General features: G+C 37.6%; 1 protein-coding gene across 10 annotated transcripts in view; it reads left to right on the forward strand.

The window, feature by feature from the left end:
* Positions 1-25,434, forward strand: part of c2cd5 (C2 calcium dependent domain containing 5) — a 52,675-nt gene that overhangs the window by 23,879 nt on the left and 3,362 nt on the right. For 4 of the 10 annotated variants that reach the window (XM_028448971.1, XM_028448975.1, XM_028448966.1 and 1 more), the window contains 17 exons: positions 9,628-9,742; positions 9,976-10,074; positions 11,612-11,723; positions 11,823-11,902; positions 11,983-12,169; positions 12,240-12,404; positions 14,176-14,199; positions 15,171-15,311; positions 15,392-15,455; positions 17,427-17,488; positions 17,594-17,692; positions 17,793-17,882; positions 18,607-18,685; positions 18,795-18,872; positions 21,828-21,863; positions 22,102-22,203; positions 24,321-24,514. In XM_028448971.1, coding sequence (XP_028304772.1) covers positions 9,628-9,742; positions 9,976-10,074; positions 11,612-11,723; positions 11,823-11,902; positions 11,983-12,169; positions 12,240-12,404; positions 14,176-14,199; positions 15,171-15,311; positions 15,392-15,455; positions 17,427-17,488; positions 17,594-17,692; positions 17,793-17,882; positions 18,607-18,685; positions 18,795-18,872; positions 21,828-21,863; positions 22,102-22,203; positions 24,321-24,514 — 1,727 coding nt within the window. The remainder of the gene's footprint in view (positions 1-9,627; positions 9,743-9,975; positions 10,075-11,611; positions 11,724-11,822; positions 11,903-11,982; positions 12,170-12,239; positions 12,405-14,175; positions 14,200-15,170; positions 15,312-15,391; positions 15,456-17,426; positions 17,489-17,593; positions 17,693-17,792; positions 17,883-18,606; positions 18,686-18,794; positions 18,873-21,827; positions 21,864-22,101; positions 22,204-24,320; positions 24,515-25,434) is intronic. The other 6 variants (XM_028448976.1, XM_028448969.1, XM_028448974.1 and 3 more) reach the window with 4 other exon arrangements.

Raw genomic sequence — 25,434 nt, forward strand, 5'->3', positions numbered from 1 at the left:
ATGCGTAGAACGTACTTTCTACGTGTGTTTCACTGTGTTTTGGTGTCAGGTCTGAGTTTTGTGTCAATACAGATTAATTACATAGAATGGTTTCATGTATGTTTGAAATGTACAGCAGGTGAAAGCTGTTCCTGGTCACTTTGTTGTGTTTTTTAATGTTTTGAAGGCAGCTTTTAAGATGACAATGAGCCAGTTTCTTTAGTAGTTTATTCAACACAGGAATGTGGCCACAGGCTTCATACTTAAACCTCAAATCTGTAATAACTTTTTTCACTTATTTAAATGTGGGAGCTCTACCTTTACACAGCCTATTTCCTGATTAAACCTCAAGCTAGGAGAACTGAAAGGCAGCAGCTTTCAGTAAATAACATAATAAAAATGAATAAATGAAAAAAAACAGGAATTTACCCTCAGTAATTACAGTAAAAATAAATTATGTATCGGAGATTTTAGAAGCAGGCCGATATCATTTGATTTTCTTTCTTTCTGCTTTTTGTTTATCAGATCAATATCTGATATCAATATCAATCGGGACACCCTCACTTTTGAGCCCTGTGTATAAATTTTATAATTACCACTGTGGGCTTTATGTATTTACCAATATAAGTCTGTGGCAGGACTTTTACGGATCTATCAATAATTCTGGTCTGTGAGGATTCATAACAAGTTCCTTTTAATAGGGCCAACTTCCACATCTGGGTTTGACTGTGTGTGTTAGTCAGTATGTGATTGCTTCACGAAAGCTGTGTTCACGTTTGTCTACTCGTGCTATGCCGTTAGCTACAGTTGATAGTGATGCATGGCTCCAGTGTTTCCTGCTTCTTCTGCTGTGTGGCAGATGGGAAGTCTGATTTATCCATCGTCTACAATCCTCAGTTTTTCTACATGTTCTTTGTCTGTTTTCTTCGCTTACATACATAGGTTTAGTTTGATATTTCTCATTGGTTATTAGCTGAGTTCTTGTCTGGATTGCTTCAGAGTTTAAAGCTACAGTAGTCATTCTGGGTTATAATTAAAACTCCTACTCTCAAAGGAAGAACCAACTGACAGTTTGCTTTTCATTCACACAAACTTTGCACCCTGAAAATAGAATACATTTTAGTCTTTGACATTGAATTGTAGAAAAACAGTTTTCAGTTATTGTTGATTCGTAGAGCAGAGATGTGCAGTTTCTATTTATTTTTGCCCAAGTAAATAAAAGCTAAACGGAACATATTGTATAGGTAGATGGATTATAACGTTCTGCTCGATGGCCACAGTTTCTCTCGTTTGTCTCAATAATATTTGTTGGTTTCATAATTGAATCTGCAGGAAAACCATTCCCTTAGCCCCATAATGCAACACTTCTGTGAGTTTTAACATAAGCTGTAATATTAATAATTAGTGCTGAGACATTGTTGCTTCAATTGCTGTTAAATAATTAAAGAAAAAAATGCATTCATCCCTTTTTTTTGCACTCCTAACTAGGGATGTAACGATTCACTCAACTCCCGATTCGATTCACGATACTGGGTTCACGATACGATTCTCTCACGATTTATTTTACAAAATGGGACCGTAGACAAATTTGTTTTTTTGGGAAAAAAACTAGAAAATACTGTGCTATTTTCCTTTTATTTTTCATTGTCAAAAGAATTCCTTGATAAACTATTCAAAACAATGCAATTTAACTAAAAATAAATCTTGAATGAAATAAATAAAGGAATAATACAAATGAAAATGAAGCCTATTAATTTAAATTCTGGTTCTATAATAAACAATGCAAAACTGCATAATAGTTCTTTTTCTTTTAAAAGTGCAACTGAAAATGTATTTTGTGCCTTAACAATTGGACTTTAAAAAAAAAAAAGAACCGTGATTGCACCGATTTACGTCATATTGGACCAGCAGAGTACGCTGGTAACGCAGTGGTCGGTTGGCATGCAGATATCTTGCAGTGAAGAAGAGAAGCTATGCTAGCAGACAGAGCTAATAGAAAAATGTGACTTTTACAGATTTTCTTTCAGTGCTAAAGGGGTAATGAATCATTTATTAACATATTTAAGAGTAGAAGGCGGCCAGAAAGAAAGTATTAGCAGACTCCGCCCGCCGCCTATACACTTGTGGATAGCGCCCTCTGCTGGTTAAAAAAAGTACCAGAGAACCAGATGAGAAGTTGTTGCTGTGTTTCGTGGGCATTCATTTTAGTTTAAATATAAACACCAGATGGAAAACTAAAGCGCGTTTGTGTGTAAATTGTTAGAGAGATAGTTTTTTGGTCACCAGAGGGGTATTCCATTAAGCGGGTTATGTTCAAACTCTGAGTATGTTCAGGCTGAAATGAGGGAAACTCTTGAGTATCCCATTCTTAAACGTGAGGTATGTTCTTCTCTGAGTATGTTACCATGGCAACAGTGTCCGTGAACTAAACCTGGTCGCTGCCAGGTTTTATCAAAGAAACCCTGGGTTTCTACCTGGCTCCGCCCACCTGAACACCGTTTCTGAACACTTTAATGAACCTTAGCTCTTCTCTGAAACACAATAGTAACATCACACACCACAGACGTGTTCACATCATTACTAATGTTGTGTTGCTTTACTTTTTTTTTTTGTGTGTGCAAACGGTAGTTTTCTTTATAACATTGTGGATGTAGGTTAAGGTTGATCTGCATTAAAACATTTACTGACGTCTGTAGTAAAGTTCACTGAAAAAAAACCTGTGGATAATATAAAGGAGGAGATGATAATTTAAATGAATCCACTTTTAAGGCTCAATTGTTGTTTTATATTGTTATACAGTTAAATCTGTAGATTGCGGCTCTTTGAAGATATGATGGCGCAGTGAGATGTGATGCTGCGCGTGGAAGCGGTGGGTCGCGGGTTCGCGTCTCGCTTCAGTGTTTTTTATGACATTTTTTAGGACGTTGAGATGACTCTGGCGACAATATTACATTAAAAATCAATATAAATAATGCAATATCAAGTGGCATTTACTGTCTTAATATCCAGTGTAACAATAGAGCTCTCTATGCAGCCATCCTATGTTGCTGTCACGTCTCCTCAGACACATTTTATTCATATTATTCTCCGCTCTTCACGCCACTGAAGCAATAAAGTGATGAAGCGACCAAAAAGTGTGACTAATTACGGGTGATTTAAGCCACTATTGTCACTGAAAACTGAACGCACCTTTAGAGCAGGCTCATATTCCTCAAACACCGGCTTATTTCACCCATTACGTTGAATAAATCACTATTTTCCGGGTGGTTGCCATGGCAGCTCGACTCATCTTCGATTTATTGATGATGGCTTTTTATCGCGCGTGTGCACGTCAGTAACCCAAGGTTTACATACTCAGGGTTGATTAACCCACTTCACACCAGTTTCTCATTGCGGGGTATGTTGACCCAGAGTTTATGGATAGACTCAGAGTTTGTTAACCCTCCTTTATGGAATACCCCTCAGAGCTCTTCTAGCCTCAGCTAGCACCTCATTGCTAAACATGTAGCAGCTAGCACCTCATTTCTAAACATGTAGCAGCTAGCACCTCATTGCTAAACATGTAGCAGCTAGCACCTCAATGCTAAACATGTAGCAGCTAGCGCCTCAATGCTAAACATGTAGCAGCTAGTACCTCAGTGCTAAACATGTAGCAGCTAGCACCTCATTGTTAAATATGTAGCAGCTAGCACCTCAATGCTAAACATGTAGCAGCTAATGCCTCAATGCTAAACATGTAGCAGCTCACTCCTCATTGTTAAACATGTAGCAGCTCACGCCTCAATGCTAAACATGTAGCAGCTAAGGCCTCAATGCTAAACATGTAGCAGCTAATGCCTCAATGCTAAACATGTAGCAGTTAGCACCTCAATGAACAAAGTCAGTGGATAAATGATTGTAGTGGACAGTCAACCACACTGAGGATGTGGGCGGGGCTAGAAGCACTGCTACAGATAGCATCATCTGACCCAACTTAACAACTGCTATGTAGAAAGACTATTTCAAACTAAAATACTCAGCTTCATCAGTTGCTCTGTTTATTTCATTCCACAGATATTTTAACTATTTTGTACTGTTCAGTTTCCACTTCTCTGGAATATTCTGTACTAAGTGCTGTTTTCTATTTTAATACACAAAAACACATTTGTTTAGAAAGTTTATCCAAAAAAATCCTGAAAAGCATGAATACAGCTTAGTTGAATCTAATATTGTTGGGCTATTAATTTAGATTTATTAATTACAAAGTATCAATTAATTAGAATTGGATTCTAGTACACTTTACATTGGTAAATCTCCTTATTGATATGAAACTTTTATTATTCTACATTTTAGCTTTTAAACATTCCAAACTTGTCTCATTCCTGAAATGTTTTTTTCTTCATCAGACTCTTTCTTAGTTCTTATCAGGACTTGGTTTGGATTCACTTTGCTCAGTGAGCGTGCAGTGCTGTCTGGCTTTGCTAAAGTGACTGTGGAGTGTTTCTGTTGTGCTGTGCTTTGTTTGTTAGACCTTCTCTTCTTTTCTTTTCTTCTCTCTCTCCCTCTCTTCTTCTGTACTAACGGTGTGTTCTGGCCCAGCTTTGGGTAACGCGCGCTCATACAAACTGCTAGACTGGAATAGTGTGGCAGCAGGTATTTCTTCCCTTTTACTGCTCTCACCCACAGGTGCGATGGCAGCTCATTGATGAGGATGAACATAGAGCAACATTTAGCGCAACAGTTTATGGTTTTTGACAAAAATCAATAATGTTTCAGTGAGCTGCCATCTGGCCTCCTCAGGTGTGTGTGTGTTGGGCTAAGTCGAGCATGCCTTTGTGTCTCTGGCTGTTCCACCTACAGCTCATCCTGCTGCAGCTCGTCCCTCCGCCCCCCCCCCCCCCCCCCACCCGTTGTCCTGGTGCCGTTTCTAACGCTTCTCGTGGTCAAACCTGTCTAGACCAGAGGAGGTTTAGGAGGTTTACTCTGTGACATGATGAGCCACTAACTGGGCATGTGCATCCTTACCTCACTAGGCCGTATTCATCAGGGTTGGGCTCAATTATAATTGTAATTGCATAGGGCCGAACCCTAACCCGCAAAACCTGTGGAACCATGTTACAGTTCCATGTCTTACACTTACGTAGTTAATGATTATTCAAATATATTTCAGATCAACTTTACCTGTCGCTTCTCATCATTTTAATATTTCTTTTTGAAAAATTTAAATCGAGGGCTATACAGACAGAAAAAGGCTCAGACACCCACAACAAAAATATGAATACCAACATTTTAATTGATTAGGAAGCCTAACAAGGTAACCAGGAGGTGAACAACAAATCAGAATCAGAAATACTTTATTTATCCCAGGGGAAAATTAATTACCGTATTTTTCGGACTATAAGGCGCACGTAAAATCCTTTAATTTTCTCAAAAATCGACAGTGCGCCTTATAATCAGGTGCGCCTTATGTATGAAATTAACTACTGTGCTTCAACATACTGAACTGAAAAAGTGAGTGTATTGTTCTGTATTTTATGTGTTAAACCTGAAGAATGTTGAGTTATTGTTAATGAGTTGAATAAAGTTTGACTTATCTGACTTTTATTTCGCTTAATGCGTCTTAATATTAATAATAATAATAATAATAACAAACCGGTACGCCTTATAGTCCGGTGCGCCTTATGTATGAAAATAGACCAAGTCAGACCCATTCATTGATAGTGAGCCTTATAGTCCGAAAAATACGGTATGTTACAGAGGCTCCAGAAATATTACAAATGAAAAGTAAACACTAAACAAAGAAGGAAAAAAAATAATAAGTAAGACTGTTAATTAAATAAGGATTAAATACAAGTGCACACATTACAGTAGAACAAATAAAGATAAAAATAATATTACAAATATAATATACATAGAATCAAAAAGCTGTTAAAGTGATGATAAATAATAAATTGGATGGTAGATATTATTTTTTAGTGTGTTTTACATCTGATTTAACTGACCCGTTATCGTAAGAGATGCTAAAACAAGAGGAACTATTTATGAGCTTATTTATTAAAATAATTATGATAATTGTAATTGAACTTTAATAATTGAGAACAGTAATTGTAATTAACTTTCAGGGGAAAAATAATAATTTTAATTGTAATTGGGAAAAATGCCAGTTAACGTAATCGTAATGGAGATGTAATTAGACATGGATAATTGAAGGCTTAATTTTAATTGAAAAATGTAATTGACCCCAACCCTGATATTCATACTGGGAGAGAAAGCTGTGTGGGTGGAGGAAGGACTGGGTGGGAGGGCAGCATTGGAGCTTTCAGAAGATTTTCACTTGGACTCTGGTGGATGAATATGGCCTTTCTCCACTTATGAGCGTGCACATGGTCATCAAGCGTGCACGTTGGTGAGCCTCTGCCTGTATGACATGCTTATTCTGGTATAGAAGGAAACCCACTGGATGGGCCCGATGCCTGACTTTCATTCATTCATTCATCTCCATCTTTTCTGTTCTGTCATGCATTCCCTGGCTATGCCCCGCCCATCAGTGGAGTTTCTCTCTTTCTGGGACTTCGTCAGCATGTTAACCTCCAAACATGGCATTAGGTGCAGATCAGTTCTTCTACTGAGCGGATGATCCCCTCTGAGTGTTTTAAAAAAAAAAAAACCTTGTGATGATATTGAAACATGCTCGATGTTGAAGCTAGTGATGCACCGAAATTTTGGCCGAAAATGGCCCAAAAATGCATTTTTGACTGAGACACTTCTTTCACTGAAACAAGCCGATCGAAACAGAATGTTGTGATGACGCGAGCAAACACCAAGATCAGCGCGCGCTTGTCTGAAAATGGGTCAACATGTCCGTGAACTCATGGAGCGGCGGTATGTAATGAGACGGAGCTTTAAGTGTGTTTTATGTTTTTGTGTCACGTCGACACTGTAGTTACGTGTAACCCTCCATCAACACTAAGGCTGTTAGAAAAAATCAATTTGGCGATATGTCGTGATATTTCACCGAGTGATTATTGCATCGATCCAAAAAATGTTGAAATCGATTTTTTTTAACTTGTTTTTTGAGGAAAAATGTATAAACATATGACTTGTTTAGATATTTAGGAAGCAAAATAAATTTTATTTTGTACTTGTAAAGGTACTTGTAATTAATATTATTGTGATGTATTACAATGTATTTCGTATTGTTTATTATCAGATTCATGGCAATGCACACTCCTAGACAACACGGACCACACTGCAGCCTGACACATGGTCTGTGCTGCTCATCAGCATCATGATCACAGAGGTCCCCTGTACTTCATCTCGACTGTACTTGGTCCTCGTTATAATAATAATATAATAATTGATACACGCTGCAATGAATGCAGAGAACATGCTCTGAGATGCCCAAAGTAAAGAAGAGTAGAGCTCACAGTCACTGTAATAAAGCAGAAAAGTTGCTCTTCATCAAGAACTTAATTGCACTCTGTGTTTTAATGATAGAACAGATTTAATCTGACTCTCTTTCAGCAGCTCAGTCACTTACAGGCCTGTACATTATTATTAATGTATGATTGGGGACAAGTTAAACATTTTTTTTAAATTTTATTTTATATTGTGCGTTGTTGGAATTCAGTGCTAAATACATATTTTTAATTTATTTATTTTTTGAAGCAATAATATTAATTTATACAATTACAATGTTTTAATTTTAGTGAGGTTAGTACACTTTTATATCCATAAATGCAACAGGACTAATTTGCATGATTATTTCTTTCTGTTTTTGGCCTTGGTTTTCTCATTTTCGGTTTCAGCCAAGATCTTTCATTTCGGTGCATCCCTAGTTGAAGCCCATGTATGATGAAGGCTGTAAAATTCCATTCAAATGTGTGATATGATCTCAAAACATTTTTTATGAAACCTTTATTTACCACTAACCGGAGAATCACCCGCCATGTGATTGTAGAAGCTTCTGCCTGGCATGTCACTAGATAAACTGATCACCAGTTCAGCTAATACACCATCAGCTAAACCTGTCTTTGTACCAGAGCCCTTCACATTTGAACGCAGTCAAAATAATCTAAACCAACAAAATCACACTTCAGAAATAGCTCTGCATTCATAGTCAGTCACAGGATAACACAATTACTCGACCAACCGTTACATGTAGCAAGAGAGTTTGAATGAGATTATGGGTAAAACAGAACATAATCCATGTCTGTATTGTAAATGTCCCAATAATGTACTATCCACTACAAACTCAATGAGTATATACTGTCTACTATATACGATAATTATGATTAGGATGATCAAAGTTCCCACTAAATTATGCTTCCAAGTTCCCCAAGATGCATTTGGAACCTACAAGGACAAAAACCTGAATCACACTGAGGTTAAATATCTCTGTTGATTCTCCAATTTTTAAAGTTCTGAAAGCATTTTAAGTAAGAAAGTGACCAAGTAGAATATCAACATGAGCTCATTTGATCCATAAAACGCACGTATGCACATTTCATTCACACATTTCACACATTTTCAGAGACCCTCCATTGTGCTACTCACTAAACTTCCTGTCAACTTCAAAACAAGAGCCCTATTAACAAAAGAGTTTAAAAAAAACAAATGGAAGAGAAGAAGAGATGCTTTTATTTTGAAAAGAAGATGTTTGATTTTTTACCTTGAAGCAGGTCCCAGGACCATTTTACATTCTGCTCGCAATGCATCATGGGACGGTTGAGTATGACTAGTGTGCCCACTGTGCACACTTAAAAAATGTCCCCATATAGTATACATCTGGGTATTTCTCACATACTCAATCTTTTCATACTATCTAATGTGAACCCATACGTACTCATTTAGACGTCACACTTAGTATGAGTAATACTTTAGTGTGACATTGACAACACGGCCCATTTGTCACACTTTGTAGACAATCAGTCACTCATTTTCTAGTCAAGAATACCATGTAAATATGTGATATTGTCCCAAAACATGCATTAGAGGCATTTCTGTGTCATGTTGGGGCCTGATTTTAAATAAACAAAAATTAAAAATAGAAATGGGGCCGTTTTAGAATGCAAATTTCCCCCAAAAATTGTAGGCCCTAATCATATATATTATTACCCTGTGAAATGAACACAATGTGTGTACTTTTAATGTGATATTTCCACTGAATGTATTTAACAAAAAACATCATCTGTACAAAATAGGAAAACCAGTTTGACTTCACTTCTGGAACAAGAACCATATTTATTTTTCATGTTGTCTGAGCATAGCACACATCTAATATCAGCCGATAACATCAATAGTAGTTATTCAGCTTTGTTGGTATGAATAGGCTGCATGTGATTGATTCCTGACACTGTGTTAGGGAGACATAAAAAGGAGACATGATGTAATGAAAGATTAGCACAGAAATCATCCACCACAAGTCTAACCATTGACTCTGCCTTCATCATTCATTCTCAGTCTTTACCACAGTCACTTTGTTCTACGTGATGGTGGTTTATTTTGGCTTGCTTTAACACCTTTACCTCATGAGTCGGCACAAAACAAATTTCCTACTGCACTGTCCACCAGAGAGGGTCCTATTAGAGATGGCGCTGTGTCAATGTTTGCTGTGATTTTAAAGGTACAGGTGTAGAAGTGTTTGAATCAGAACTCTGTGTTTTTCAGATGAACCAGAAACCCGAGATGCCTGGTGGGAGGAGATTCGTCAGGAGATCAAATCGCACGCCAAAGCTCTTGGTTGCCATGCTGTTGTTGGTTACAGTGAGAGCACAAGTATTTGGTATGTTCTGAATCTTTTCATGGGAATCATTCCATTTATTTAGCAACCTATTACAGCACCTGTTCCTCATAATGAACGCAAATACAATTTTTTTTTTTTTGGGACATAAAAGCTAAAAAATCCATTGTGAGTATCTTTAAAGTCTGACAAACGATTGCATGTGGGTTTTTGGTTTTGTGTAGTTTTAGAAAGCCAGAATGTTCTCTTGTCATCTTTTCATTTTCTCATCACAGTGAAGAAGTTTGCATCTTGTCAGCTTCCGGCACAGCAGCCATCCTCAATCCTCGGTTCATGCGTGAAGGCTGCTTGGACGTTGGAAGCAGCGATCACAGGTTGTGCACTCACATTTTAGTTGCATGTACATGTTTTAATAGTGATGCACCAAAAATTTGGCCACCGAAACAACCCCATGTTGTGCTGACTCAAGCGTATTCCAGCATTTCTGAGCACTCAAGCCTCTTCTAAGCAGAGGGTGAGACAGAACGAAAGTATTGATAAGTTCACTCGAAGTTGAGATTTATGATTTCAGTAGTATTTTTCACAAAATAAAAGCGATATTTCGAACATTTCCACAAAGTCCAATGTCTTTTTGAACGTGTTTCCATTGAAGGTTGTTTTGGAGCCTGGTAACTGATGAAGTCTCATCCCGTGAGACTTCTGTGCAGGAAGATGGACGCTGCAAACCTCCTTTTAACACCTGCTTTCTTTGTTGTTTCATAGTCTAATGCTAAGAAATGTCTGGGTCTTCTCTTCTGTCACACATACCTCGCCATGGTCTCTCAGAAAGAAAGGGTCATGTGAGCAGGTACATCACAGAGAAGTTTCGCACGATGAGATTTCATCAGAGTTACGAGGCTCCAAAACAATCTTCGCTGGAAACTAGGGATGTAACGATTAATCGTAAGGCAGTTAAAAATCGATTCATAGGTATCACGGTTGATATCGATTTTCTGAAAATTGAATTGCAGTACTTTTTTTAACCAGCTATCCACAAGTGTAGGCGGCGGGCGGAGTTTGCTAATACTTTTTTTCTGGCCGCCTTCTACTCTTAAATATGTTAATAAATGATTCATTACCCCTTTAGCACCGAAAGAATGTCTGTAAAAGTCACGTTTTTCTATTAGCTCTGTCTGCTAGCATTGCTTCTCTTCTTCACTGAAAGATATCTGCATGCCAACCGACCACTGTGTTACCAGCGTCCTCTGCTGGTCCAAACAAATATGACGTAAATCATTGCAATTACGGTTTTTTTTTTTTAAAAGTCCAATTGTTAAGGCACAAAATACATTTTCAGTTGCACTTTTAAAAAGAAAAATAACTATTATGCAGTTTTGCATTGTTTATTATCGGACCAGAATTTAAATTAATAGGCTTCATTTTCATTTCTATTATTCCTTTATTTATTTCATTCAAGATTTATTTTTAGTTAAATTGCATTGTTTTGAATAGTTTATCAAGGAATTCTTTTGACAATGAAAAATAAAAGGAAAATAGTACAGTATTTAAAATTTGTCTACAGCCCCATTTTGTAAAATAAATCGTGAGAGAATTGTATCGTGAACCCAGTATCGTGAATCGAATCGTATCGGGAGTTGAGTGAATCGTTACATCCCTACTGGAAACGCTTTCAAAGCAAAATTACTGTATATTTGGTTGAAATTTAGAAAAATTGCTTTTGTTTAGCAAAAAACTGCAGTGGACACAGCTTTCTTTCAGTGCTTTGGTTTTTGACCTTGGCTTTTTTCTCATTTTTGGTTTCGGCCAAGAATTTTTCTTTCGATACATCCCTGTATTTTATACGTACAGCTGCTTCCCACAGTTGATCGTTCATCCACACCCTGATGACACGACTTGTTTGTCTCTGTTCAGATTCGAGGATCCGTCTCCCCCGAGCTGCGGCTTCTGTCACATCCCATACGACGAGCTCAACATGCCGTTTCCTGCCCAGCTCACCTACTGTTATCACTGCAGACGTCAAAAGGTAGCTTTCTTTTTTTTTTTTTTTTTTTAAAAGCACTTCAATGTTTAAAGTTTTTTTTTTATATATATATATCTGAATGCAATGGTTTTGTTTTTAAAGGTTCCTGATGTTCTTTTTACAACTATTGACCTCCCGTCAGAGGCAGCAGTCACAGGGAAAGGCTGCCTCATCCAGGCCAGGTAAGAAACCTTTGATTTCAACCACATTAACAGGATTATAATACATTTTGATTCTGTTAATGTTGTTTTTCCTGTTAAAGGCTGTGTCGACTAAAGAAGAAAGCCCAGGGGGAGGTGAACGCGACAGCCATCTCTAACCTGTTACCCTTCATGGAGTACGAGCTTCACACTCAGCTAATGAACAAACTGAAGCTGCGCAGCATGAATGCACTGTTTGGTCTGCACATACAGATCAGTGTAGGCGAGAACATGCTCCTCGGTCTAGCTGTAAGCTCTCATATTTTATTTTTAACTCCACGATATAACGACACATTTTAGTGAAGATGAGTTTGTTCAGTCTGCCACAGGAGTTTACCTCGCGGCCCTGCCTCCCCCGGGAGGGATCCAGATCGCTGGGAAAACTCCCGGTGACCTCAGTAATGAGCACCACATCTTGACTATTCAGAAAAAGATCAATGACACCATCGCCAGGAACAAGGAGCTGTACCAAATCAACCCTACGGTGAGACACGCAGACAGTGTTGATCAGGAAATGAAGGAAAGGAAAGGGATCCTCCACCGTTTTTACAAATTCATCCTAAAATCTTTTAAATGTATTTATTAAGTGGATCTATGCCTAACAAAACACATTATTATGCATAATAATAATTTAGAGGCCTCTTATGAATGGGACTTTACAGTTTTAGAGCCTATGTTCCTCAATATTGAAATCACGTGATTGAGGATGTCACACTCCCCCACTGCCTGTAAACATCCTATTGTTTTCTATTGGAGTGAAGCATTCAGCCTGCTTTTTAGATCATTTAACAGCTTTTTTCAGTCAAAATGACGACTTGTGCTGCGTTTGGTGGCTTTTAAAAACAGGAAAAGTTAAAGATGCTGATGTAAACCTCTTTTTTTTTTTGCTGAAAAAGGATAAAAACAGATTTAAATATTTGACCGCAGGGGGCGACAGTTCAAATTCTCCGGTTTGGTAGTAGACAATAAAGCAGCAAAATCGAGCTCTCCTGACCTTAACCCGGGGTTTCCACTGGACACGTCTCCACTGCGCCGATCCGGTTTTGCTCTGCTGTTTGTCGTCCGGCAATCCCCACCGGTTACATTTCGAGTGCTCCACGGTGTAGTCTGGTTGATGTCATGAGACCGAGGAGTTCTCGCGATATTTACATAATCCCACAAGAATGCAGTTAAAGGAAGTGTTTTTTACTTGTTTTTTAAATAGTGAATTACAATGACATATATAATAATAAAGTGCAGCAATATTCACAAACAAGTACAGATACAGACGGGCATTTATGTGGTTAATAGAGCCAGGGAAATAGATTGAATGACATATATAATTAGAAAAAAAATAAATAAAAAGAGAGAGAAAGGAGCAGCAGACCCGTATCCAATGGAAATTGGGGGTTAGGCTGTGTTGTAAATGTCCCACGAATGTACTATCCACTACAAACTCAATGAATTATCTTTTTGGGTGGGAATCCTTCTATTCTCTGGGTTTGTGCATCTTCAGCGGTCCGGGATTTACTCGCTAACTTCAGCCACCAGAACGTGTCGGCACACTGTTTAAAAACAAAAAGAGGGTTACATCGACATCTTTAACTTTTCCTGATTATTTAGACAGAGCCACCAAATGTAGCACAAGTTGTCAGTGTGACTGAAAAAGCTGCTAAATGATCCAAAAATCAGGCTGAATGCTTCACTCCAATAGAAAACAATGGGATGTTTACTGGCAGTGGGGCCGTGTGACATCATCAGTCATGTGGCAAATGGCGCCCTGGTGTGTTGATGTGTCTTTCGCTGCAACTACCGAGTTAAATTCCTGGTACTCTTTTTAAACTGTATCTGGTGAATAAAATGCTTTTTGATTCTGATGTAATGTATATGGAGGAACACAGGCTCTAAAACTGTAAAGTAGTCCCATTTTCAAAAGGCAATAAATGAATATGGAGCATAATGTGTTTTGTTAGACAAAGATCTACTAATAAGAACATTTCAAAGATTTTAGGCCAGATTTGTAAAAATACTGGTTTGTAAAAAAAAAAAAAAACATCAAGATCTTTACATTTACAACAGCAGCTTTCTATCCTATGTGGTTAAAATCAACTGCTTTAGTTCCAAACTTTATTTGAACGTTATCTCTGTACACGGTGATACAGTATTGTCTAATATACGAATCTGTAGCCTTGTCACACATTCCCATGCCATGTTTGCCTGTTCTCTGTGAAACATTGATCAACTTACCGATCTTATCTTTCTCTTGATTGTTAAAGAAATTATTTGCCCTGGACCCTGAGGTATTTGACGGCACAAACATGGTACTGAGCATGTTGGATTTTAGTTAAAGACGCACCAAAGCATGTGCAACATTTCACTCTAATGATAATACCACATTACCATGACTTGGAATGTGTAACAGCTATTAACAGCAGACTGTGAGGGAAGCCAAGGAGTCACTGACAGCAGTCACTTCTTTTGGGACATCTTATCATTCCAGTGTGTTTATTTTTAACCACCTTAGATTTCTCTTTGAATTAACAAAGTCAGTGCGTGAGCCAGGTTTGGGGTCAATTACATTTTTAATTTACAATTATGTTTTCAATTACCCATGTAATTAAATTATAATATTTTTTATATTATATATATATATATATATATATATATATATATATATGTATGTGTAATTTGAGTATATATACTCAAAGTAAATTACAATTATGTTCTCAGATACGAAAGTTCAATTAATCACAATTACTGAGCCTGAAATAATAACCTAAAAAAAGTGAACCTCTTGTGTTAGTGTTGTGTATTTTACAGCTGATAAATCAGCTGTAAAATACACAACAAAAATGTATCCATCTAATTGGTTTCTCATCTCTTGGTTACCTTGTTAGTCTTCCTAATCAATGAAAATATTGGTATTAATATTGTTGATGTGAGCGTCTGAGCCTTTTTTCTGTCATTATACCCCTAGATTTATTTCTTTTTTAAATAGTAAAATGTGGAAAATATATAGAATTTTCATGGCAATTACAAAGTCAGTTATCTGGACTTAATTACGATTACAATAGATTGTTAAAATTACATCATAAGTGTAATTAATCATCAATTACGCAATTACAATTATAACTGACCCCGACCCCGGTGTGAGCAGATCAGACTGGATGAGTGTGAGCATGCTGATATTTATTTACTAACACGGTGCTGCTGCGGCCATCGCCACACGTTCCCGTTCTACTAAAAGTGACGCACACACGTGTGTTTGCAGGAGCTAACGGAGGAAGTCCTGGGTTCACCAATCCCTGAGCTGAGGCAACGCTCCAGACTCCTTCGCTCCCACTCGGAAAGCTCGGACGAAGTGTCCGAACTGGATCTGTCCCACGGGAAAAAGGACGCCTTCGTCCTGGAGGTTTGCACTCGTTCAAATCCATTCACATCACAACAGTCAATGTAACACAATATAATATTGTTTTATTTTAATTGTCGTAGATTGATGACACTGATGCTGTGGAGGACATCCACTCCTTCCTTACAGATTTACCCCCACCTACAGGTAGGTTTTATGATTTCTGTCATACACACAATATTTTTACAGGACATCCCACACACTTTAGTCTAAAAAAATTCAGAAATTTTTAACAATTGTTTCATGATTATTCAATAGTCACACTTTAGTTTGATTGGATAAACACTTATGGACAATTTAGTGTGGGGGAGTAAGTGTAGATCTTTGCACGTCCCTATTCTTCTTCCATTTTCAGCTTCCAATATCTCAGGAACCACACCACATAGAAAACTGAAATTTGGTAAAGTAATACAGCTTCTCCTACTCTCTCAGAAAATACAGAAAGATCTGCTATACTAACCTTGCCTGTAAGATTGATTCTCCTGGTGTTCACAAACACCAGAATCCATCTTGTGCTGCTCCAGCCCTTACCTTTCGTAAGCTAACCGAACAGGTTCAAACTAATCATGAGGCAGCATTGTGGTTTAGAGCGGGATGTCCGGGTGTGACAAAGACAGAAGCGTGGAAGCAAAACATGGCGCATGCGCAGTTGCGGGGAACGGAACTAGCTGGGCTACCGCTATTAGCATAGCTCCGAATCAAAATAGAACGATGTAGACGCAAGAGGATGAACGTGTGGAAGCTGCTATAAACTTTTAGAATAATCCAGAATTCCCTTTTTGAAAGAGCAACAGCGAGAGACGCTTTGTGCATTTTTAGACAGTAAAGACGTATGTTTTCACCAGCGGAGCCTTCTTGTTTTAGCCATAGCAGCGTCTCTGCCGTGTGATTGGCTAAACCAAATCATGGTGGACAGGCGCTTTGTTCAATCAGCTTCAAGCATTCTCTTCATGTCCCTCCCTGGTTCCGAAAGGATTCGCCTGACACAGACCCAGATCGATGTGGAGAACTTGAGTTAGAGGGAGGGCTACACATCAATCAATCAATCAATCTTTTATTTGTATAGCGCCAAATCATAACCAATGGTATCTCAAGACACTTTACAGTAGAGCAGTCTTAAGGAGGGACTCTTCATTTTATGGATACACACATATGCATATATATGTATATACACATACATATGTATCCCACACCCAGCATGAATTCATCATGGCGGCAAGGAAAACCTTCTGTTAAGCAGCAGGAACCTTGTGTGGATCCCATTCCTATGATGAACAGCCATCCATCAATCTGACTCTTGCCAGGTTACTGCTATACATCCTATCTGGTGGACATGCCAGCGCCACAAAATTGGTAAAAAATTTAGTGTGGGTTTGAGTCTGGAACATGTTTGGGCCTTCAATAAACAAGTTGGCATATGCCTCAGCTCCTTGTAATTTCATCAGCTTTGAGCTATGTACATAGACTGTTCACATCACTAATAACTAGTCACATTTACTGTATGCATTGATTCTTCGGTGACACGCTCTTGAAACCTGAAAAAAAAAATTTTTTTTTTACTATTTTCGTTGGCCCATAACTGCATGTGAGAACGTATGATCATTTATAGTATAAAGGTTACCCTTTCTTGGGACATAAAACATTTTTTTTCTTTATGGGACTTTTTCATTGTTATTGTGGACCACAACTTTGGGTTATTTCACATTTCATTTTCAGTCACAGGATAATCTGATCACTACTCGAACCATAACACCCAGCATGAAATTTTGAACTGGCAGATTTGCACATATTTGTCCGTTTGCTACACTTTCTAGACATTCAATCAACCTTTTTTCCAATGACAAATAGTGTGTAACTTTGTGATATTATCCACATGCATGTGAGGCATTTCCATGAAAAATAAAAAAAAAACAGGTCATATTTCTTTCCATTTTCAGAACATTGAAGTCCATTTTGTCCAATTTCCATGCTCATGGAAAGCCTAATAATTACATTAGTCATTACAACAAAGATTGCAAGGAACAAGCATGATTTATGCATGATTATTATTTATTAAAAAATGCATGCGTTTTCGAGTTCACAAACCTTATTGTCTGTGCTTCATCGTTCCCTCTGCAGGTTTCTACAGCTGCAACACTGAGATCATGCCTGGAATTTATAACTGGACTTCAGGAATTCAGGTACATCTACTAATTTGGCTGTGTTAACACGTCTAATGTGAAATTGTTAGGAGTGAATAATCGACTCTGCTGTGAGTTTATTGAAGTGTGCGCACGCTGTTCCAGATGTTTACATCAGTGAGAGTCTTTAGACTCAGCCACGCTAATCTGACAAACCAAGGCTTGAACAAGATCTTCACTGACCTCTGTGAGAATCTTCTGAAGGTAGGAACCAACACACTGATACTCTGAGTTTAGCATGTTTGTGTCGAAAATGTTTATTATGTTACGATTGTTTTTGTGAACCATGTCACATTCATTTCAGAGTTTTTACTTCAAGCTACGCTCGATGATCCCCTGCTGTCTTTGTCATCTCAACTTTACGGTAGCAGTGCCAGAAGAGGAACTCATACAGGTAGCATCTAATTCTTTTTATAGGATAGGAAAACATTATTTGCTCCAAAACGGATCCACATATAACTTAATAAAGTTATCCAAGGGTCACATGATCAACATTCACGCCAGCATTAAAATAATGACCAATCTGATTATTAACACAAGAAATAACAACGGCTCTGATTTTCTTGTCATTTTGTTTAATTTGTTTCTTTTTTTGTGGTGAGTCGTACAGTGTTATTTATTGTTATTTTGTCAATTTTTACATTATTTTTGTTTGTATTTGTTTTTTTTTTTGCTAGTTTTGTGTGTTTTTGTAATAATGTATAATTTGAGTCATATTGTGTATGTATTTTTGTGCGTTATGAGTCATTGTATCATCTCATTTTGTGTATTTTTCTGTTATTTTTGTGTACATTTGTACATGTTTAATGTGTTTTTTGAGGTAGTTTTGTGTACTTTGTTTACCATTTACATATTTTACTGTAATGTATGATTTTTTTTTTTGGAGTCATTTTGTGTATTATATCTGTCTTGTGTTTTTGTCATTGTATGTGTTCTTGAATCATTGTATGTGTTTTCCTCTGGCTGCCTGTTGTTTTCCTTTATCTGACTGTAAATGACGCTCATTTTACTCTTTCACAATCCCTGACCTTTTTAGTGTTGTGCTCAGATCAGCTAATGTGGAATCAGATTATGAGTTTTTTGGATCTTTCTGTCTCTCTTTATTATCTCCCTGTCAGGTTGCAGTTACTGCTGTTGCCATGACGTTTGACAAAGACCAGACCCAGGACAAACCAAGTGAGAAGCTGATCACTAAAGGTCTGTCCGTTTTTACGTGTTTACTATTGAAGCGACACTTCGTGAGTGACTGCAGTCATTGGTGAACTGAAGCTTCCCCAGCAGCCAATGACCCTGTGATTCTTTTCAGGTCACAGTGAGACTGAGGAACAGCTGCAGTTTCCTTTAGAGTTGTGTGCAGACGCTCAGCCTTCATGTAAAATCTCAGGTATCTTTGAAACATCCTCATTTCTTTGCCCTGCTTCACTAACAAGCTCTGCTATCCTATCTCCATCACTAACACCCCAGGTACAGTCCATTTATTCACCCCCACTGCAAAACTTTGCCAAAATCATCTGGTTATGGTTCTTGCAGGTAAAAGAAAAAGTAACGTGAAGTAGTCCTTTGTTTAGTTTGCTTAGAAGATTCCTCAGTTTCACAAAGCAGGGTTAGTTATCAGGATGTCCCGGTATGATATCAGCAGGAATCTTACACAGTTTCAATGCTTAGTTTGTTGTAGGAACATTAGTAGGGCCCTATAAAATCCACGTTAACGGAATCACAGGCTGAATCACGGAATTGACCAATGAAAACGGTTAAACGCGGAAATGGACAGGATCGGCCGTCACCGTGAGGCAAGGAATGTTTTTTTTATGGGGAAATGTTTCCAGGGACCGCTCATTAGGTGCACAGCCCGCCCCCCTCCCATTCTGGCCGAATTAAACACCACCTAAACCACCCCAAACGCCATCTAAACTGCCAATAAACTACACAAATCATCACTGACTACAAAATCAGAGCCGACCAGTGCCCGCTTAACTATGCTGTGCCTGTTTTTCGTCAAGCGCAGTGGCGCTCCGTGAAAACATGAGTCAGCTTTATTCAGCTTTACCTCATCAGAGCTACAGAAGAACTGTAGGAAAAGTTGCGTGTTGTTGTGGACGAGACCATTGATGCCTGGGTTTGTAGAGTCTAAACTTAGATAGATTCTAATACTGTAAAATATTCTGGCCCCTAGTGGTGAAATAACTGATGCATTTTTGTGTTCATTTATTTTTGTGTAATCATTACAGCCTAGTATGATGTCATCAGGATCATTTAAATTAGGTTAATTTGAATTAAGTTGATCAAAACTTAATCAATAATGATAATAATATTAACCTGCTCAGATTCAGTAAACCATTGATCTCTGAGGGGAAATTGTGACATTAATGCTGATCTCATACATCTTTATTTGACATAAATTATTTACAAGGAGCAGTCAGACTAATCCATGTCACTACAACTTATATCTACCTTTTTATTGTATCTTACTTTATTTTTGACATACTGTTTTGTTTTATTGTTTTTTTTATATTATTTATTTATTTAGTTTCCTCACAGGAGTTAAAAACTAATATTTTCAGAAAAAATTATTAATTTTTCTAAAAAACAGAATTGAAAAAAAAAACAGAATTTGCAAAAAATTAAACGAAATTTGGAAAAAAAAAAATTAAATGGATTTCATAGGGCTCTACATGAGGAACATCTGGATCAAGAAATATTACCGTCCTCGGAGAACATTAATAAGCAGCATTAGGGAATGGGGATGACAAAAACTGTGAGAGTTACATACATTTTAATGTTAAATATAAGATTATTCTACTATTGAACAAAATATAAACTAGAAAACTCTCAAAAATAACCTAAAAAAATCTAAAGTGCAAAATAACCTCTAGTTTAACTTAAACCTAAGAATATTCTACAATTGAATAGAATAAATAAATTTTAAAAATCATTAAAAATATATATATATTTGTTTTTAGAAAATGATTCAGACTCGTAGCCCTGCAGTAGTTTTTTTTCTTTGTCTGGTTGGCAGCTGGTGTGTACTAGTTTAGTTTAATCCTGTTCTTATCATCTAGACCAGTGGTTCTCAACCTTTTCAGCCCGCAACCCCTAAAATAAAGACCGGGGACCTCCACTGTACCTGAAGGTGGTTGAACACAGACATGAACATTGAAGAACAGTCATGTGGAGACAGGGTCATCTATAAGGGGGAATAAAGGGGAGAGATTTTTGGGGTCCATCCATAAAGTCAGTAAAATGATGGTCCATTGTTCTATGAATCTGTGATAAACACATTTATTTATTTATCTGAATAATATCCACTGTTATCCATTAAGTTTATTATTATTTGGGGCATAGTATATAGTCATCTTAAAGATGTTAATCCTTGTTTTAATCAGAAATAAAATGGGTGACCAAAAATGATGGAAAAGCTGGTGAAACTGGCTTTTAAAAACCACAGGAATTGGTTAAAAGTTGTAAATTACAGTAACCAGAAACAAAAGGGTTCAAAGTGGCAGAAAAAATTAAGAACAGTTAGTTTAAACTGGCAAATAATGGGCATGACAAATCGTGAATGTGGTTAAATTGGCAAAAATAAGCATGAAATTTGGTGAAAAGAGGATAAAAAATGGGTCAACACGTGACATAAACCCTTTCCTCCACTTTTCTCACCTAATAAATGCTGAAAGTGGAAAAATGAAGAAGTGGCAGAAATGGGAGTAATGTAGAAAAAATGCATTAAAAATATGGCAAAAAGTGATGAAAATAAATACCATATTTTTCGGACTATAAGGCGCACCGGATTATAAGGCGCACTATCAATGAATGGGTCTGACTGGGTCTATTTTCATGCATAAGGCGCACCGGACTATAAAGCGCACCGGTTTGTTTTTATTATTATTATTAAGACGCATTAAGCGAAATAAAATAGTCAGATAAGTCAAACTTTATTCAACTCATTAACAATAATTCTCAACATTGTTCAGGTTTAACACATAAAATATAGAACAATACACTCACTTTTTCAGTTCAGTATGTTGAAGCACAGTAGTTAATTTCATATATAAGGCGCACTGTCGATTTTTGAGAAAATTAAAGGATTTTAAGTGCGCCTTATAGTCCGAAAAATACGGTAGGTTAAAATATGGCAAGTTTTGAGTAGTTGCTGAAAAATAAGCTAAAATTGGCTCAAATTTTTCAGAAAATATTCTTAGTTTCTTGAAGGCATGTAGTGACCCCCTCCCAGTTTCTCACAACCCCAAATGGGGTCCTGACCCCAAGGTTGAGAACACCTGATTATTCCCTTCAATAATCCAAAGGTCAAAGATGATGTTTGTGTGTTTTTGTACGACAGGAATCCCAGAGAGTACCAACATCTCCTCGACTAGAGGTGAGCTGCATCTCCACCCACTAATCCAACATCTCCCCCCACTTACTACTACACAGCCCTTTGTTGACTTCTCATCTTTTTAGTCTCGGACTGTTTTTCCTGCGACGCTCCAAAACCTCATACAGTTTAATTTTCTGTTCTTCTGTTTTTATTTTTTATGTTTTTTTTATGTTGTTCGATGTTGTTGTGTTTGGGTGTGGGCTCTGTTTGTGTGTGTGCGTGTGTGTGTTCTCTCCAGCTGCCTCCGTTGATTACGGTTCCTTTGCAGACAGATGCAGCACCTGGCTAGAGCTGCTTAGGCTGAAAGCTCACACCATAAGACGAGGATCAGTTAAGACAAGTAGGACGACACACAACACTGACATTAAAAAAAAGTCCCAATCACGCCACTGATGAGGAATCACCAATTCAGCTGCTTGGCTTTAAACGCCTGTTAGCAAAATTAAAGTATATTTTCTTCTTTTTGTGCATTTAGTTTTGCAGCAGCAGTTTATTTTTGTTTCCTTTCTGTTTGTGCTCCAGAAAATCAGCAGCTGCTGCTCAGAAGGGATTTCTATGATTTGTTTCTGCATTTGCATCAAAAAAATAAACTTTCGCTAAAATGTAAAGCTGCTGGACACAAAATTATTAGATCAGATAAAGACAGTACAAGTCTCATGCATCAATAAATCAAACATCTTATTGTTGTTGGATGAGTTTGGTGCATTGCATTGTGGGATGTGGAGTCCCGTAGATGCATGAGTTATTTAAGTGACAATAACTAGACTATGACTAAATGAATAATACATGTGAACAAAAACAATCAAAATATATTGATCAGTGGTAATCAGAGCTTTAAAAAGAGTTAATGCTGTGTGTTATAGTCGACTATATCTGTAACAGATTTAGTCGACTAAAATCTTAATGTCATTTAGATTATTACTAAAACTAGACTATAACTGAAATATTTCTGATGACTTCAATTTGACTAAAACTAAGTTGCTTACCTGATTTGTATTACACACTTTAAAAAATGTAGATAATCAATCTATGGAAATTTAACAATTAGTGCTGTTCAACAATTAAAGAAAATTAAGAAATTAATTTTGATTAATTACATTTTTCTACTTAAGACTGAAGCTTGTAATGGATCGTATTATTTACTGAAAATCACGGAATTACTGTAGAATTAATACACGGAAAGTATATTTAAATTAAAATGCATTTCTTTCAGCTTTGAATGACCTCAGTTTCCAAGTTTATCAAAAATAAGAATAAAAATATTTCCTATATCACTAACAAAATATGAGAAAACCCAGAGCTATATATTAGTGCCAGCACTCCACTTTGAGAATAAATATTTAGAGAAGTAAGTTTTAAACTTGTTCCATGAACAAAGGTTCAGTTATATACAGTATAATATATATTGTCATAATAATCACCAAATGTCACTGAGGGGTTTTAATCTTTGTCCTTAAAGCAGCTCACTCCTGTAGCATAGCCTAGCTGCACTCCACAAGGTCGGGGGTCAGATAGCGCCGGAAGTGTTTATGTTTTTTAATGAAATAAACATCTTAAATTAATCGACTAAATTAAGGCGTACGTTTTGACAGCACTATTAAAAATTTATTCATAATCGTCAGTAATTAAATTGTGATTTATCTACAGCGAAAATGTTCTAATATCAATAAGAGAGTGTTTAGAGTAGAGATCAAAACATGTTTTTGAACAGCAATTTCAACCTTTTAAAACTTTTAGTTTTTGAGTAAATTATCTGTGATTTATTGATCTCTGAGGCCTACGATGTCTTTATATGATCAATAATTATGGTCTCCAGCAGCTTTAAGGCTTTCCTGTATAAACGTTAAACAAACATTTGAGTGGGGGGTTGGCATGGCTGATTTTAGTCAAAGTGTTTAGGGCTTGAACGTCCACAGTAGGTAAAGCTTCCCTCTTTGGCTTGTGCGTGTCGCTGAGCTCATTAGCTTCATTAGCTGTCTCTGTTCGTCTGCGTGTCTCAATCAACTCTCAGAGATGCTGCGCTTTAAAAAACCAAACGTCTTTCACTGTAAGATCTGTAGCTGTTAACGTCTGCAGCTATGCCCAGGTCTGTCCGTCTGTCTGCAGACGTCGTCTGTCCACTGCCTGTGCATGACACGCATGACCTTTGCATGCTTTTCAAGTGATTGCATCTGCACTTTGCTGCTTTTATGTCTCTCTCTCACACACACACACACACACACACACACACACACACAGCAGTATGTGTTCATGTGTCTGTTACTTGTCAGTCTTTTCACACACCACCAAAGTTTTGTTTTTCACATTCCATGCGGGCATATCTGTTTGTATTTTGTACATTCCTATGAATGTTTTGTGTTTTTTTTCCTTGTTTTATCTACATTTTCCTTGTTCTCACCTCACCCTCCATCTATCCTCTTCTCTTTCTTTCTCTCTTCATCTGGCTACCTCCTACAGTCTCCTCTCTGGAGCGCAGCAGTCCTCTGACCGAGGGACGATCTCGCTCTCTGCGGTCCACTCGCTCCTTCGGCGGCAGCTCAGTGACTGTGGTGAAGATGACGCCACTGTCGTTCCTTCCCGGGACACGCATCATCAAATACCTCGGGATCATTAACATGTTTTTCATCAGAGAGACCACGTCTTTACGAGAGGTTGGTATTCCTGTTACTACTTTATTTTATTTATTTCAAACTTTAAAGCAGAACTAAGTAACTTGCGCTTAGCACTCCCCCGAAAGGTTCCTTTTGGTTATGTCACTGTTGTAAAAACTCTGCACCCCACGCCGCCTGCCCCACCCCACAGCTGCATGCGCACCTTTGCTCTCTCAAGACGGTAGCAATCAATCACTGAAAAATCCTAATACAACAGTGACACTAACGGTGCTTTCACACATTAAATCTCATGTGACCATGTGAACAGTATGAGGAAGAGAGACAAGTAAAATAAATGAATGATGTGGGAGTAATACGGAAGGGAATGTGGAAATGTGTGTGATGTGTTTGTGTGCTGACAAAGTGGCTCTGAAAGTGGATGGATGGATATTTGCGTGTGTGCTGCCTGATGGAGCATTGGGTTACGAGTGTGTGTGTGCCTGCATGGAGTTGCTCGGACAAAGGTCTTTTTTTTGCTGGCTCTGCCACGACATAAGTTTGAGAAAAGTGAATTTGTAAACAACCGTGTGCAGCCACGGGGCTGGTCATAATCTAGCATTAGTTTGTATTGTGCTGCCGTAAAGCAGTACGTCTTGCCACCAGGTCGGAGGCAGGACAGTTGCAAGTGCTGTTTTCTGGCCAGAGACAGCAGGGGGGATGAAAGACCCCCCAATCACCCCATAAACACTTGTATTACCCTCACAGGGACTATGAGAAAGATTTATTAGGGTAAAAAAGTTACTTAGTTCTGTTTTTTAAAAAAAAAAACAATATAAAGCAACCATCGCTAACAAAACAAACAGAGCTCCAGAACTGTTTGAGAAGGGGCAGAAGGAAGCTTAACACTTATGTACTCCTGCCCTTATACTTCCAAGCTATTTCACCAAGAAAAAAAAATCTGGCATTTGAGCACATGCATG

The sequence above is a fragment of the Gouania willdenowi genome, chromosome 6, assembly GCF_900634775.1.
Source record: "Gouania willdenowi chromosome 6, fGouWil2.1, whole genome shotgun sequence".
NCBI classification, from domain to species: domain Eukaryota; kingdom Metazoa; phylum Chordata; class Actinopteri; order Blenniiformes; family Gobiesocidae; genus Gouania; species Gouania willdenowi.